Source organism: Nerophis ophidion, linkage group LG20 (assembly GCF_033978795.1).
Source record: "Nerophis ophidion isolate RoL-2023_Sa linkage group LG20, RoL_Noph_v1.0, whole genome shotgun sequence".
Classification (NCBI taxonomy): Eukaryota; Metazoa; Chordata; class Actinopteri; order Syngnathiformes; family Syngnathidae; genus Nerophis; species Nerophis ophidion.
Window position 1 is genome coordinate 27,781,725 of NC_084630.1, and position 15,799 is coordinate 27,797,523.

Genomic DNA, 15,799 nt, shown 5'->3' on the forward strand with positions numbered 1-15,799 from the left:
GCTTTGCGGAGTAGAGCTTGTTTCAACAGGCACTCTCAGTGTGACCTGTATGGCTGTTGACCAAGTATGACTTGCACTCACTTACATGTGCCTGTAGAAGCCACATACAACATGTGACAGGGCTGGCAAGCTGTTTGTTCAGGTTGGAGAGAGCGCTAAAGGCAGTGCAATCACAGCACGCCTTTATTATTGTTGTTTGGGTGAAAATCAGCAGACATTCGAGAGAATAGTTGCTCTGAAATTCGGGAGTTTCCCGGAAAAATTGGGAGTGTTGGCAAGTGTGACACTCCCAAGTGTGATGCTGTCAAGCGTCACTCATATAAAACTTGTGGGCCGCACTAACATTAAATTTTCATAATAAGGTGTTGGCCGTGTGTCTGAGACCCCTGGTTAATACATAGCACAAAGTAAAAAAACAAAACTCTGTATGCAGTGTTGTTTCATTTTAAATTTCAAAAGAGTTTTGTGGCTCCCATTGTTTTCTTTAATTTGTGAAATGGGTCAAAATGGCTATTTGAGTGGTAAAGGTTGCCGACTCCTGGCCTAGATGTTTTGCACTAGAGGCCCCCGCACTACCTCAAGCTACGCGACACGAGAGTATATTCCATCCTCAATGGTTGCCACCACCTGAGGATGTGAGATGGAGTAGGGCATTACAGGTGTGCTGGCCCTGAGAGCCTGCCTGGCACGTTCACAACGGCTTGCAATGATCAATGCTTCCTCCACGTCTGCAGCCCCCTGCTCATGACACATGACCCTGGGTCAAGACCAGCCAGAAAGCGCCTGAAAGTCTGTCTCTGGTCATATTCTGTAAAAGCCTCCGCCACAAGCCTTGAGACGTCGGCCGCATAGACATCCAAACCTTCTTTTGCCTGGCGGGCACCTGCCGAGATGCACGTTTGAAAATACAGGAGAAACTATTTTTTCCAAAAGCCTCCTTCAACTTTTCTTTCGCGCTCATAATCACCTTGGACGTCCGGTGACAAACTGTCCCTTAATGAGAAAGCTGTACCATCCAGTCTTGACCCGCTAAAGCAGCAGCGTATTCACCGCGTCTGGCTTGTGCGCGGACGGCAGCTTTTCCTACATAACAAAGGACTTCTCGCCATTTCCATGAGATTCCACCAGGAGGTCGACTTTCACTCTACTCAGGCCAACAGTCCCCGCAGCAGCACACACAAAATAATTATTGTCCATGTTGTCGTCCAAACACTCACATTTTGGGCCCAACATGCCACTCACCGGAGCTACCTGGCTAACAGAGCTGACTAGAAAGTTTGGTAGAAAAAAACCTCTAATGCCAGGTACTAGGGCTGGGCGATGTATCGAAATTCTCGATATATCGCGGGTTTGTCTCTGTGCTATATAGAAAATGATTATATCGTGATATTAGAGTTAGGGCTGGGCGATATGGTCTTTTTTTAATATCTTGATATTTTTTAGGCCATATCGCGATACACGATATATATCTCGATATTTTGCCTTGGCCTTGAATGAACACTTGATACATATAATCACAGCAGTATGATGATTCTATGTGTCTACATTAAAACATTGTTGTTCATACTGCATTAATATATGCTCATTTTAATCTTTCATGCAGAGAAGGAAATCACAATAAAGTCAGTTTAGCAAAACTGTATTTATTAAACAGTTATTAAGTAGTGGGACGGCGTGGCGCAGTGGGAGAGTGGCCGTGCGCAACCCGAGGGTCCGTGGTTCAATTCCCACCTAGTACCAACCTCGTCATGTCCGTTGTGTCCTGAGCAAGACACTTCACCCTTGCTCCTGATGGGTGCCGGTTAGCGCCTTGCATGGCAGCTCCCTCCATCAGTGTGTGAATGTGTGTGTGAATGGGTAAATGTGGAAGTAGTGTCAAAGCGCTTTGAGTACCTTGAAGGTAGAAAAGCGCTATACAAGTACAACCCATTTATCATTTATTTAGTGGCACAAACGTTCAAGTCATTTCCAAAACAGAAAGTGCAAGATTGTCAGAGACATTTTAAGTGTCAAATAAAAATGAGCTGCATAATAGGAAATCAAATAGTGTTCGTCCTTCGCTATGTGGTAGGTTACTATGGACGTTATTAAATTCTGTTGTTGACAATTTTTTTTCATACGGTGTTGATCTGGAAGTGTTTGCCTTGGCATTTTGATGGTGTGGCACCGAACGGAGATGTTGAAATGCGGAGTAAGCACTCTTCATTCTCTAGCGGGTGACTTTTCAAATGATGCTACATACTGTATTAGCAGTAATGCTACTTTTTGTAGAAACACTTTTGGCCCACACTTGACAAATTACATATGTTGTTCTTTATATTCCCACTTGAAGCCAAACCACCGCCAGACGATGGACCCCTGCTGTTTTTATTGGGAATTAATTCTTCCTTCATGTGTTACCAGATTCGCACTTTCTTTCTCTCTCATTTCTACTCGAACGGCTCTGTTAGCATCAAAGCTAACGTTACCCATGCTGCTACCTCTCTGCTTTGCGAGGGCGTATACGTATGTGACGTATGACGTGACAGTTTGTGACGTGTGTAAGAAGGTGCGCTTGCTGTCTGTGAGAAGGAGCGACAGGAAAGAGTGAGGAGAGCCTGTAATGTAATGCCAGCAGCCAAAAGCAACTGCGTGAGAACGTATACTTGAATATCATGATATAGTCATTTTCCATATCGCACAGAGACAAACCCGCGATATATCGTGTATATGGATATATCGGCCAGCCTTAATTCGAGTATATGCTCTCAAGCAGTTTCTTTTAGCTGCGGGCATTACACTACATGCGTTTCCCACTCTTTCTTGTCTCTCCTTCTCACAGAGACCTAAAACAAGCGCACCTTCTTACACATGTCACGTGTGCAACGTCACACGCTCCCACGGAGCAGACAGGTAGCTAAATGGTAACGTCAGCTGTTTTGATTGAGACTTATATTAGTAGATTGCACAGTTAAGTATATATTCCGCACAATTGACCACTAAATGGTAACACCCGAATAAGTTTCTCAACTTGTTTAAGTAAGGACTCAGGTTAATCAATTCATGGTAAATGTGATGCTAACGGTGCGGTGCGAGTGGTAATACCAGAGAGAAGGTGCAAATATGGTAACAAATGAAGAAAGAATGAATTCCAAGAAAAACAGCACAGAGTCCATCGTCTGGTGGTGGTTTGGCTTCAAGTGGGAATATGTTGAACAATTATGCAGCAAAAGCGTTGCTACAAGAAGTAGCAGCACTGCTAATGTAGCATCATTTGAAAAGTCAGAGAATGAAGAGTGCTTGAAGCCCCGCATCCCAACATCTCCATTCGATGTCACACCAACCAAATGCCGAAACAACTATTCCCAGATCAACACCGTATGAAAAAAAATAGTCAACAGAAGGAGATAACATCCGCAGGAACCTACCACATAGTGAAGAACATACACTATTTGATTTCCTATTATGTTGCTGATTTTTATTTGACACTTATTAAATATCTTGTGTGACATCATGCACAAAAGTGCACTTTATGTTTTAAACTATTGTAGTGGTGTTCTGTACAAAAAGTGCACTTTATATTAGTGTTGTTTTGATATGTCAACTTGGTGACATCATGCACAAAGGTGCACTCATAGCTTGTTTTAAAATGTCTCTGGCAATCTTGCACTTTCTGTTTTGGAAATGACATGAATGTTTGTGCCACTGCTTTATAACTGTTTAATAAACACAGTTTTGGTAAATTGACTTAGTTGTTATTTCCCTCTCTGCATGAAAGTTTAAAATGAGCATATATTAATGCAGTATGAAGAAGAATGTTTTAATGTAGACACAGAGAATCATCATACTGCTGTGATTATATGCATCAAGTGTTCATTCAAGGTTAAGGCAAAATATCGAGATATATATCGTACATCGTGACATGGCCTAAAAATATCGAGGTATTAATAAAAGGCCATATCACCCGGCCCTACCAGGTACACACCGCTGCCAACAATGTCGTGTCCAAGCTGTAGGGCGTTTAGAAATACTCTTTTAAAGGACAAACTGAACTGATTCTCATTGGGAGCGAATGTGCTTTCTGCTTTATTTTCCTCTGAGTTTCCACCACCACAACACTGTTGCCCTCCGATGACGTCAGTGCTGCGTTGACACTCTGACGTCATCGAAGGGACACTTCAGGTTAACTGTTACAATATTAACACAGACACTCATAAACGTGTTGGAATATTAGCTAATCCTAACAATGCTAGCGTCATTACAGCATAATAGCACATAAAAATATGCATGAAAACACTCCTACAGACATCACACATGGGACGGTTTAGTAAATATGAATAGTTGTAGTTATATTGTAATACTTAAAAACGTTGCTTTGCGTGATGAATGAAGAATCCATAAGAGTAAAAACGCGATGGAGGGCTAGAAGACTGAACGACACTTCTACTTCTGGTTGAAAGTACGAAATAAAAGGACAGACACTGCAGCACCTGCTGTGAGCGAACTAGTCCAAAAGATGGCGACATAGCACAAACACCTTTTCAGTGTATTTGCTTTGTTTTTTTAGTTTTTTTAACTACTTGTATTATGGCCGCCTGCAAAGAAAAATCCATAAATAAGCCGCACCGTTTTATAAGTTTAGGAAAAAATTAGCAGCCTAATAGTCCAGAAGTTATGGTAATTAAGTACTTTTTCATGCATAATAACGTTGTTCAATGTTGTGCATAAGAGAGATGGCTGGAGACACTACAGTTTTGCTCTGAGGAAGATGTGTTTCAGTTTTGCTAGCAACAGCAACCAATTGCTTGTATTCCAACATGTGACTTCTTCCCGGAAGTGAAAACCAGCGGTTGTCCACCAAGCTAAGATTGCTGTTGTACAGGAAGCAGCGCTTTTCCTCTTTCTTCCGGAGAACACAATGTCCACAGTTACCAAAAACAATTTGAAATGTGGACTCGTCAGATGACAGGACACTTTTCCAATATTCAGTCCATCTTTGATAAGCTCTGGCCCAGCGACGCTGCCAGCGTTTCTGGGTGTTGTTGATAAATGGCTTTTGCTTTGCATAGTAGAGTTTTTAACTTGCACTTAGAGATGTAGTGACCAACTGTAGTTACTGACGGTGGTTTTCTGAAGTGTTCCTGAGCCCATGTGGTGATGTCCTTTACACACTGATGTAGGTTTTTGATCCAGTACCGCCTGAGGAATCGAAGGTCCATAGTATCATCGCTTACGTGCAGTGACTTCTCCAGATTCTCTGAACCTTTTGATGATATTATGTACGGTAGATGGTAAAATCCCTAAATTCCTTGCAATAGCTCATTGAAAAAATATTGTTCTTAGGCTGTTCGACAATTTGCTCAAGCACTTGTTCACAAAGTGGTGATCCTCCCCCATCCTTGTTTGTGAATGAGTGAGCATTTCATGGAAGCTGCTTTTATACCCAATCATGGCACCCACCTGTTCCCAATTACTCTGTTCACCTGTGGGATGTTCCAAATAAGCGTTTGATGAGCATTCCTCAACTTTCTTTTTTGCCACTTGTGCCAGCTTTTTGAAACATGTTGAAGGCATGAAATTCCAAATGACACAATATTTGCAAAAAAAATAAAGTTTTCCAGTTCGAACATTACATTTCTTGTCTTTGCAGTCTATTCAATTGGATATAGGTTAAAAATGATTAGCAAATAATTGTATTCTGTTTTTATTTACCATTTATACAATGTGCCAACTTCACTGGTTTTGGGTTTTGTAGTTTTAATATGTTTTTCCATTCTACTAGTACATAAAGAATGCAATTTAACACAGTAAGTTTGTGAATGGAAACTCATTAACATCTGTATTACCATTTGCATCATTACAGCACTTAACAGACCATCTTGTATTCTTAGGGAAGAACATCGATGCAAGAGCTTCAAATGGTTCATGGAGGAAATAGCTTACGACATCCCACAACACTATCCCATGCCTCCAAAAAATGTGGAATGGGGAGAGGTATGCACGTGTAGATGAGACACAAATCTGCTAAGTGATCATGACGTGTAATCTGTGTGTTTTTGTGAAGATTCGGGGCTTTGAGTCAAGCTACTGTATTGACAGTATGGGACGCACAAATGGAGGCAATGTGGAAACAGGACCATGTCACAGAATGGGTGGCAATCAGGTAAAGAAAATTGTGTTTTTCTTACTCAGCCCATAACCTTAACATTTGCTATTGGACAAAACCTCACACTCTTGAGATGCATTCATATTAAAAGCAACAAGTGAAAAATTACCGGGAGCGTCTTTTACAACCCTTAATGCATTTGTGTTGACCAAGGGCCACATACAAGCAAACATATAGAATATTTTTCACATTTTTGTTTGCAAAACACACTAAAACTAACACAGTGTTGGTGAAGATATGTTAATCAGTCAAATATAATTGATGACATACAAAATAAAGTGCAAGACTATGTTCTTATCCAATTGTAATTTTTCACACTGAGCAGGATGACAAGGATCATTTTTAAAATGCATATTTGGAATTAAAACGATCTCCATCCAGACAAATGTATCATTCAAAAACTGTCCATGTCTGCACAAAAACACATACATCTGGCATGTACATTTTGTCCAATCAGAAGACTGGAAAAGCAGTCACAGCTGACTTGGTGGCATTACCTGTCTGTTGTTGCAATATTTATTTTATGTATATATTAGACATACTCTGACCTGTACATTATTTTTAAAACCAGTCTGCACTTACACCCCGAGTCGGCAACCCAAAATGTTGAAAGAGCCATATTGGATCAAAAATACAAAAAAAAAAAATCTGTTTGGAGCCGCAAAAAATGTAAAGCCTTACATAAGTGTTGCAGGCTCGTTGCTGCGTGGGCGTGCTGCGCTCAGCACGAGTGGGGCCGTGTCTTAGCCCTGTCAGCAGAGGCGCCTCTTAGCGCGCTGTCAGAGGAGGCGCTCGCAGCTCCTGCCGCCGAGGAAACGCAGTTTCGACTCACTTTATTGATTTTTTTTTTAGAATAGAAAGTAATAATGAAGGCTACACATGATGCAAGTGTCTATAATAGCTTTATTAGCCTACTATCAAAACTATTATGTGTCACAGGCTGAAGCAAAACTTCGTTGACAGAAATGTTGAAATGTAATATTTATTCTACGTACATATTTTTACAACATTGGAAAACATTACTAAAACAGAGGCTTTTAGAGGGTATGGTAACTCCTGGAAATTACTGGCTTAGAATGGCCTAAGGTAAAGATGTGTGTGTTCAAGTTGAAGAGAATGGAAACTACAAATAAAATTAGTTTAAATATACCTAAAATACGAGGCATAATGATGCATTATGTACACACAGCTAGCATAAATAGCTTGTTAGCATCCATTAGCTTGCAGTCAAGTGAATAACATTAACAAAGCTCACCTTTGTGCATTCACGCACAGTTGGACAAAATGAGACAATGAAGGAGTGGCATAAAACACGTCTTTCTGTGGAAGGGTTGGTAAACAAAGTACAGCGCGCTCAAGGACTATTGAGTATTTTATTGATTATGGGATAAGCAGCAGAAAATGGATGGATGATACTTTTTCGTCACTTATTGTTTGTCTTTGGTACACTAATGTGTATATTTTAGGCCATTGGTTCTTTGTTTTATTTTTGCAAAAATGTATACAGTATATCTATTTTTATATTGCTATTTTTATCTTTGGTATGAAAATTATGTAACAAAATTTATTAGTATTTTTTGGTTCTTTGTTGTTGCTATTTTTGTATTATGACAATTTATTATTGGATCATGTTGTACTGCATTTTAATCTTTTGTTCTGTGGTTGTGTGATGTTTTTTGCCTGGACCCCAGGAAGAATAATCTCCACTGCGGTGTAGACTAATGGGGATCCTTAATAAACTAAACTAAACTAAGGACTTCCAAAATTAGTAGGACAACATGATGAACACCAAATACTCATCAGTGAAGCATGTATAACATAAACAGTGGGATTTATAACAATTAGGAAGGTTTGTGTGATGTTTGTCCTCCTACAGAAACCATATTAAAACAAAAAATATATTATTTTCGTCATCTTTTTCCATTTTCATAAATTTTTTAAAAAAGCGCTAGGGAGCCACTAGGGTGGCGCTAAAGAGCTGCTTGGGGCTCGAGAGCCGCGCGTTGCTTACCCCGACTTACACGGAGCGTTGAGACCAATATGAATCATTTGTTTGTGTTAAAAGCACAACTCTGCTGCTGAAGCCCAATACTCATGGAATTGAAACACTTTTTAAAGACAAAAGTAAGTGTTTGCATGTGGACAAGAGACCGAAATGCAGAGATAAGTATGCCTTTATTAAGTCTCCATGTTTCTGTGGACATGGCCTCAATGTAAAGTAGGAGTGATCGATCCTCATGTCGAATCTATAGATACCTTGTATGGTATCGGTGTATTAACGATAACAAAGTAATCAAATTGATTTTTTTTTTTTTTGCGTAAAAAGAATATTTTTTGGTCATGTTTGTTATTGTTTACAAACTTAAGGAGTACATTTCTGGGCACCAAAAGGCTCAAAGGGCAAAACCCAAATGATTTAAATTTGAGCCAATAATATTTTTTGTTATTGTTTAGTTATTGTGCACTAGCCACACCACCACATATTTAATTTAATACATTAACGGATTTACCATAAATTAACACATTCTAGAAGGAATAAGATAAAAGGGTGTACTTTAGCTACTTGCTATAACACATATTCAATTCTATAAACTGTTGCCAAAAAATCAATCAATTCGAATCTGAGGCCATAAAGTCAGATTGGATGCCAAAAATGTTGATCAGAACATTTCTATCTAACTTTGGATGGTTGGATTACTTTTTGAAGATTTTTTTAAAAATAGTCAATTAGTGCCAATTGCAATTGTTGATGGTTAATGTCTATTTATTTTCCCGTTTTCTTTTCAACCTCCATTCTTAATCATCCTGTACTGTTCTAATGCGGACCATGTTTGTGTGTTGTTTTATATTTATGTGCTATCTTTATTTTTTATATTTAAAAAAATTCATCAACCCAACAAAAAAAAAATACCTGTGGGCTGCAAAGCCGATATCCTTAAGGCGCTTAGAGCCGATTATTCTATAGTTTATGCTAGAACAAGATAATATGTATGTCAGGTTCAAACACTGATGACATCTATTAAACAGACAGATGCAAGGAACCATGCAAAGACAGAGTTCAATTTAGCTCATGAGGAGAACTCATGGAGCTGCACACTTAGTCACAGTCTCGCCCTACGCTCCAAGGTTCAGCTCCCGCGTCCCTCTATTTATTGAGGAGTTCCACAGTCAACATCACTGAGGCCGCCTCTAAAAGAACTGGTCATATATACTACGCAAAGCAGGTCCAGGACGCACAATACGTGACGGAATGTGCTGGGGCCTCTTGATTTCGTCTTGTCTCTTCTTTTTCTGCGTGCTGTCGTCTTATCTGCGTTGAGGTCCTCGAAGTCCTTGGCTGTTAGCGGCCTTGTGAGTTCGCCTCGTCTCTGCTTCGTCTGCGTGCTGTCGTCTTATTTTCGTTGAGGTCCTTGAAGTCCTTGGCTGTTTGTGGGCTAAAAGAAAGATAACATCTATGGCTGAGGCCACCACTCAGACAATAAGTTTTTGTCCTTGCACAGATAGAAAAAGTACAGCTTAAGCACAATAGCTAATAACTATAGCAAAGGACTTTAAGCATACTAAAGTTGTGTGATAATAAATATACATGATTAATCAAACAATGTATAACTTTTTGAATTCATATTTTTTAAGTTTTATTGCCCTACATTATATAAATACAAGCAGACTGTGCTAAAGAACCAACATAACTCCACTTGTTGATGTTCTTAAAAATCCCAAAAGTTATTTGTACAGAGGGAACAATAACATTTAATTTCAATGATATCCGACCTTGCACAAGTCAGGTAGGTTTACTTGCGTTGCCAGGTGTGTAATACGCACACGTATAATGTGGTTGTGTGTGTTTTTAGTTGTTTCGCATCAACGAGGCCAACCAACTGATGCAGTATGACCAGTGTCTGACCCAAGGAAGTGACAACTCGGCTGTCATCATCACTCATTGTGACCAGAAGCAGTTCTGTGAGTGGAAGTTATTCAAGGTAAAAACACAAACATGCAGTAATTTGCATCGGTATATAACCTGACGTCAAAAGTCTATTCACTGTTCCATAAAAAATGAAGACAGTCACAACTAAAGTCAACAAATGATTTAGCTCCGAGAGGGCCTTCTCGGTTGCTAACCCTTCAATTATATATTAAAACTCTTAGTCCAGGGAAGTATTAAATGCTTTGGGTGTACCTTATGTTGCCATGGTTGGTTTTCTTTTTACCTAGTACAACTTCATGTGCGATTGATCTATTTTTTAATTTCAGTATTTTTATTACTTTTTTTGTCATTTTGTCTCTCTTTCTTTCTCTCTCTCTCTCTGTCAAAAAAAACCTCCTTTTTCTCTCTCCTTTTGTTGTGGGGCAAACTGTTTGGACACACCTTCGCATTTCAATGTGTTTTCTTTATTTTCAAGACTTTTTACCTTGTAGATTGTCACTGAAGGCATCAAAAACTATGACAGCTGTGAAGTGAAAACCTCTTCAGGTGACTACCTCCTGAAGCTCATCGAGAGAATGCCAAGAGTGTGCAAAACAGTAATCAGAGCAAAGAAGAAACTAGAATATGAAAAATGTTTTCAGTTATTTCACCTTTTTTTGTCAAGTGCATAAATCCACGTGTTCATTCATAGGTTTGATGCCTTCAGTGACAATCTACAATGTAAATAGTCATGAGAATAAAGTAAACACGTTGAATGAGAAGGTGTGTCCAAACTTTTGGCCCGTACTGTACCTTTCTAATACAAAGTAGTGTATAGTTCGTAAGCGTTAAAAACTACAAAATGGCTGACGGGGAGAAGAAACAGTCAAAGTGGAGGCACACAAGTACAGGCATGTGAGCACCCTTTGAGGAAAACTGACAAAAAAAGAGGAACATTTATATTGCCACAAAACCCACAAAAGAAAATTTTGGAAATCAAGACCAGATTTCCTGCAATTAGGTACATTTCTACAAGAGATATCCGATAATGGGTTTTTTGCCGATATCCTAATAACTGATTCCGATATCAACCAATACCGATATATACAGTCGTGGAATTAACACATTATTCCTAATTTTGTTGTGATGCCCCGCTGGATGCATTAAACAATGTAACAAGGTTTTCCAAAATAAATCAACTCAAGTGAGAGGGGGGGTATATTGCAGCGTCCCAGAAGAGTTACTTCTGCAAGGGGTTCTGGGTACTTGTTCTGTTATGTTTATGTTGTGTTGCGGTGCGGATGTTCTCCCGAATTGTGTTTGTCATTCTTGTGGGTTCACAGTGTGGCGCATATTTGTAACAATCTGTCACGCCAAATTTCTCACCCCCCCCCCCCATTTACTTCCGGGGTCATGATTAATACAGACGTTTTGTTAACGCTATATTATAAAAATATAACGTTATATTATAAAAATATAACGCTATATTATAAAAATACAGACGTTTTGTTAACGCTATATTATAAAAAAAATTAAAAAACAATTTACAAAAACAAGCTATGGGATGACGCATTTACTTCTGGGTTCAAATTTCCTCTTATGTCATCTCATAGCTTGTGTTTGTAAATTGTTTTTTAAAATTTTTTTATAATATAGCGTTAACAAAACGTCTGTATTTTTATAATATAGCGTCATATTTTTATAATATAGCATTATATTTTTATAATATAGCGTTAACAAAACGTCTGTATTAATCATGACCCCGGAAGTAAATGGGGGGGGGGGAGAAAAGCCAATTTTTACATTTTAGAATGGAAAAAAATAAACGTGTCTTATTTGATTAATCATGTTTTTCAGTCAGCACAGATTGGTGTCTCATCACATTGTGTTGTGCATTACAAACTCAAACCTGTTTTGTGCTGACGTAGAAGCTAGCTCATCTCTTGTCCTTGTTAGCTTTTACGGCTAATACCGATGTGTTACCACGTTAGAAAAAGAGTTCCTCTGTGTTTGCTCTTACTATAACTATCTTGCTACAGTTTGGTTATTGACAGGTTATGGAACGTGAATTAAGTATTGTTGGCATTTTTATAGTGATTTAGCAGTAGAATTTGTTGCTCCCATTGGCTACATGGCTAGCTAACTGGAACGAGCCAATTTTTACATGTTAGAAAGGGGGGAAAAAAAATATTTGTTTTCTTGTCTCATAATGATTGTGAACGATTCAAAATAAAAAATTAAAAGTGCAGTTCCCCTTTAAGACTCGTACTAAAACTTAACCAATGAATTTTGCAAGAAGCATGTTTAACTTGAACTACTTTCTTTTTTTTTTCTTTCCTCTCCCACCCATGCAGGATCTTCATCGCTTCATGCACATACCTACAGGTAAATATTGTCTGGGTTTAATCAAGCAACACGATCCATGCTAACTGATGCATTGTACTGTATGTATGACTAATTTTATGACAGAATTAACCAAATATTAAGCAAAAGTATTTGCAGGTGAGGTAACATGCTGTGGGTTTGAGTCATCTGTTTTCATGTTGGATGTATGACTGCTGGGGGTGTAGTAGTGAACTTTTACATGTATGTGTAATCACATTTTTTTAAGTACAGAATAGAACGCTTTATTGTCAATGTGAGATACTCTGAAACAATGCTAAAGCATGAAATTATAGGGTTCATGCATTTGGGCATGAGCTTGTATAAGTGCTTATTTAGACTTTAGATCGGGGGTCACCAACATTTTTAAAACCAAGAGCTACTTCTTGGGTACTGATTAATGCGAAGGGCTACCAGTTTGATACACACTTAGATAAATTGCCAGAAATAGCCAATGTGCTCAATTTACCTTTTAATAAATAAATCTATATATATAAAAAAAATGGGTATTTCTGTCAGTCATTCCGTCGTATATTTTTTTTTCCTTTTACGGAAAGTTTTTTGTAGAGAATACATTTTGAAAAAAACACGTAATTGAATGGTTTAAAAGAGGAGAAAACACGAAAAAAATGAAAAAACAATTTTGAAACATAATTTATCTTCAATTTCGACTCTTTAGAATTCAAAATTCAACCGCAAAAAATGAATAGAAAAAGTAGCTAATTCGAATCTTTTTCAAATAAAAAAGAAAATAATTTATGGAACATCATTAGTAATTTTTCCTGATTAAGATTAATTTTAGAATTATGATGACATATTTTAAATAGGTTAAAATACAATCTGCACTTTATTATAATATATAACAAATTGGACCAAGCTATATTTCTAACAGACAAATCATTATTTCTTCTAGATTTTCCAGTACAAAACTTTTTTTAAAAATTCAAAAGACTTTGAAATAAGATTTACATTTTATTCTACAGATTTTCTAGATTTACCAGAATAATTTTTTGAATTTTAATCATAAGTTTGAATAGATATTTCACAAATATTCTTTGTCGAAAAAACAGAAGCTAAAATGAATAATCAAATTAAAATGTATGTATTATTCTTTACAATAGTAAAAAAAAAAATACTTGAACATTGATTTAAATTGTCAGGAAAGAACAGGAAAGAATTTAAAAGATAAAAAGGTATATGTGTTTAAAAATCCTAAAATCATTTTTAAGGTTGTATTTTTTCTCAAAAATTGTCTTTCTGAAAATTAGAAGTAGCAAAGTAAAAAAATAAATGAATTTATTTAAACAAGTGAAGATCAAGTCTATTTGAGTTTTGTCTCTCTTAGAATTAAAAATGTCGAGCAAAGCGAGACCAGCTTGCTTTTAAATAAATAAAATGTAAAAAATAGAGGCAGCTCACTGGTAAGTGCTGCTATTTGAGCTATTTTTAGAACAGGTCAGTGGGCGACTCATCTGGTCCTTACGGGCTACCTGGTGCCCGCGGGCACCGCGTTGGTGACCCCTGGTTTAGATCAACCTATCAGCTAGAGGTGGTCCTCTTTGGGCACCACTTAATTATGAAACATTTATTACTTGCAACTTCTTAAAACTGTGAATTTTTAATAAGAAACAATTCAACTAAATCCTATTACATTTATTAAATTAATGGAAATGTGTGCGAAACAAAAGTGCACAAATAAAAGCTGGTCGGATCCACAAATTTTAAAACTGTCTGCATTACATGATTGACAATAAGTAAGTCGATTATGGATTATTGACGTTTACTCATCAATATTATTGTTGTCCATGTCTGAATGGCGATGCATCTAAAGTAATCAGTTTTTTCCCCCACCTCTGTTATCTGCCAGAAAGGGGAGGAGCTCTGTATGAGGGCAGTTGAGTTTGAATAATCATAAAAAGAATGTAAGATAAAATATATCTTGCCTGAACATACTAACAATAACATGCTGCTGCTCGAAGCACCTCTTTTATGCTTTTTCATACATTTTTATTTTTTGCTGCAGCTGTCACATATACAGTAGTATTGTACATGTAATTGGGATTTGGTATATGTTATATAATTTATTACTGTATATATAATATGTAAATATTACATAGTTGTGGTCAAAAGTTTACATACACTTGTAAAGAACATAATTTCTTGAGTTTTCAATTATTTCTACAACTCTTTTTTTATTTTTTTTTATTTTATTTTTTTTTGCAGACAATTGTTTGGCTATTGTGGCCAAACAGCTCAATTTTTGTTCCATCTGACCACAGAACTTTCCTCCAGAAGGTCTTATCTTTGTCCATGTAATGTCAGATTAAACAAAAATTGAGCTGTTTGGCCACAATAGCCAGAAATTTGTTTGGAGGAAAGGACGAAAACCACACTTTCTCCTGAATTCGAGGTTCGACTATCCGGCATAGCCTTTTTTCCAGTACACCTGAATAGACCTTGAGGCTGAAGAGTGTGATCCCACGATAGTTGGAACACACCCTCCGGTTCCCCTTCTTAAAGAGAGGAGCACTACCCCGGTCTGCCAATCCAGAGGTACCGCCCCTGATATCCACGCGATGTTGAAGAGTCTTGTCAACCAAGACAGTCCCACAGCATCCAGAGCTTTAAGGAACTCCGGGCGGATCTCATCCACCCCCAGGGCCTTGCCATCGAGGAGCTTTTTAACTACCTCGGCAACCTCAGCCGCAGAAATAGGAGAGTCCACCACAGATTCCCCAGGCACTGTTTCCTTATAGGAAGACGTGTTGGTAGGATTGAGGAGGTTTTCACAGTCGAGGTCAGCAGAACATCATCCCCGCCATACATGGTTTCGACAGTGCACTGCTTCCTCTTCCTGAGGCCGCGGATGGTGGTCCAGAATCGCTTCGAAGCCGTCTAGAAGTCGTTTTCCATGGCTTCCCCGAACTCCTCCCATGTCTGAGTGTTTGCCTCCGCGACCGCTGAAGCCGCACACCGCTTGGCCTGTCGGTACCTGTCCACTGCCTCCGGAGTCCTATGAGCCAAAAGAACCCGATAGGAGTCCTTCTTCAGCTTGACGGCATCCCTCACCACCGGTGTCCACTAACAGGTTCTAGGAATACCGCCACGACAGGCACCAACCACCTTGCGGCCACAGTTCCAATCAATCGCCTCGACAATAGATGTGCGGAAAATCGTCCAGCACCTCTCTCGTGACATGTTCAAAGTTCTTCCGGAAGTGGGAATTAAAACTCTCTCTGACAGGAGACTCTGCCAGACGTTCTCAGCAGACCCTCACAATGCGTTTTGGCCTGCCATGTCTGTCCGGCATCCTCCACCACCATCGCAGCCAACTCACCACCAGGTGGTGATCGGTAGAAAACTCC

The 15,799-nt window shown here is 38.5% G+C and overlaps 1 protein-coding gene across 3 annotated transcripts in view; it reads left to right on the forward strand.

Annotated features, from left to right (window-relative positions):
* Positions 1 to 15,799, forward strand: part of galnt7 (UDP-N-acetyl-alpha-D-galactosamine: polypeptide N-acetylgalactosaminyltransferase 7) — a 77,693-nt gene that overhangs the window by 59,505 nt on the left and 2,389 nt on the right. For all 3 annotated transcript variants that reach the window (XM_061880887.1, XM_061880886.1, XM_061880885.1), the window contains 4 exons: positions 5,871 to 5,973; positions 6,044 to 6,142; positions 9,997 to 10,125; positions 12,407 to 12,437. In XM_061880887.1, coding sequence (XP_061736871.1) covers positions 5,871 to 5,973; positions 6,044 to 6,142; positions 9,997 to 10,125; positions 12,407 to 12,437 — 362 coding nt within the window. The remainder of the gene's footprint in view (positions 1 to 5,870; positions 5,974 to 6,043; positions 6,143 to 9,996; positions 10,126 to 12,406; positions 12,438 to 15,799) is intronic.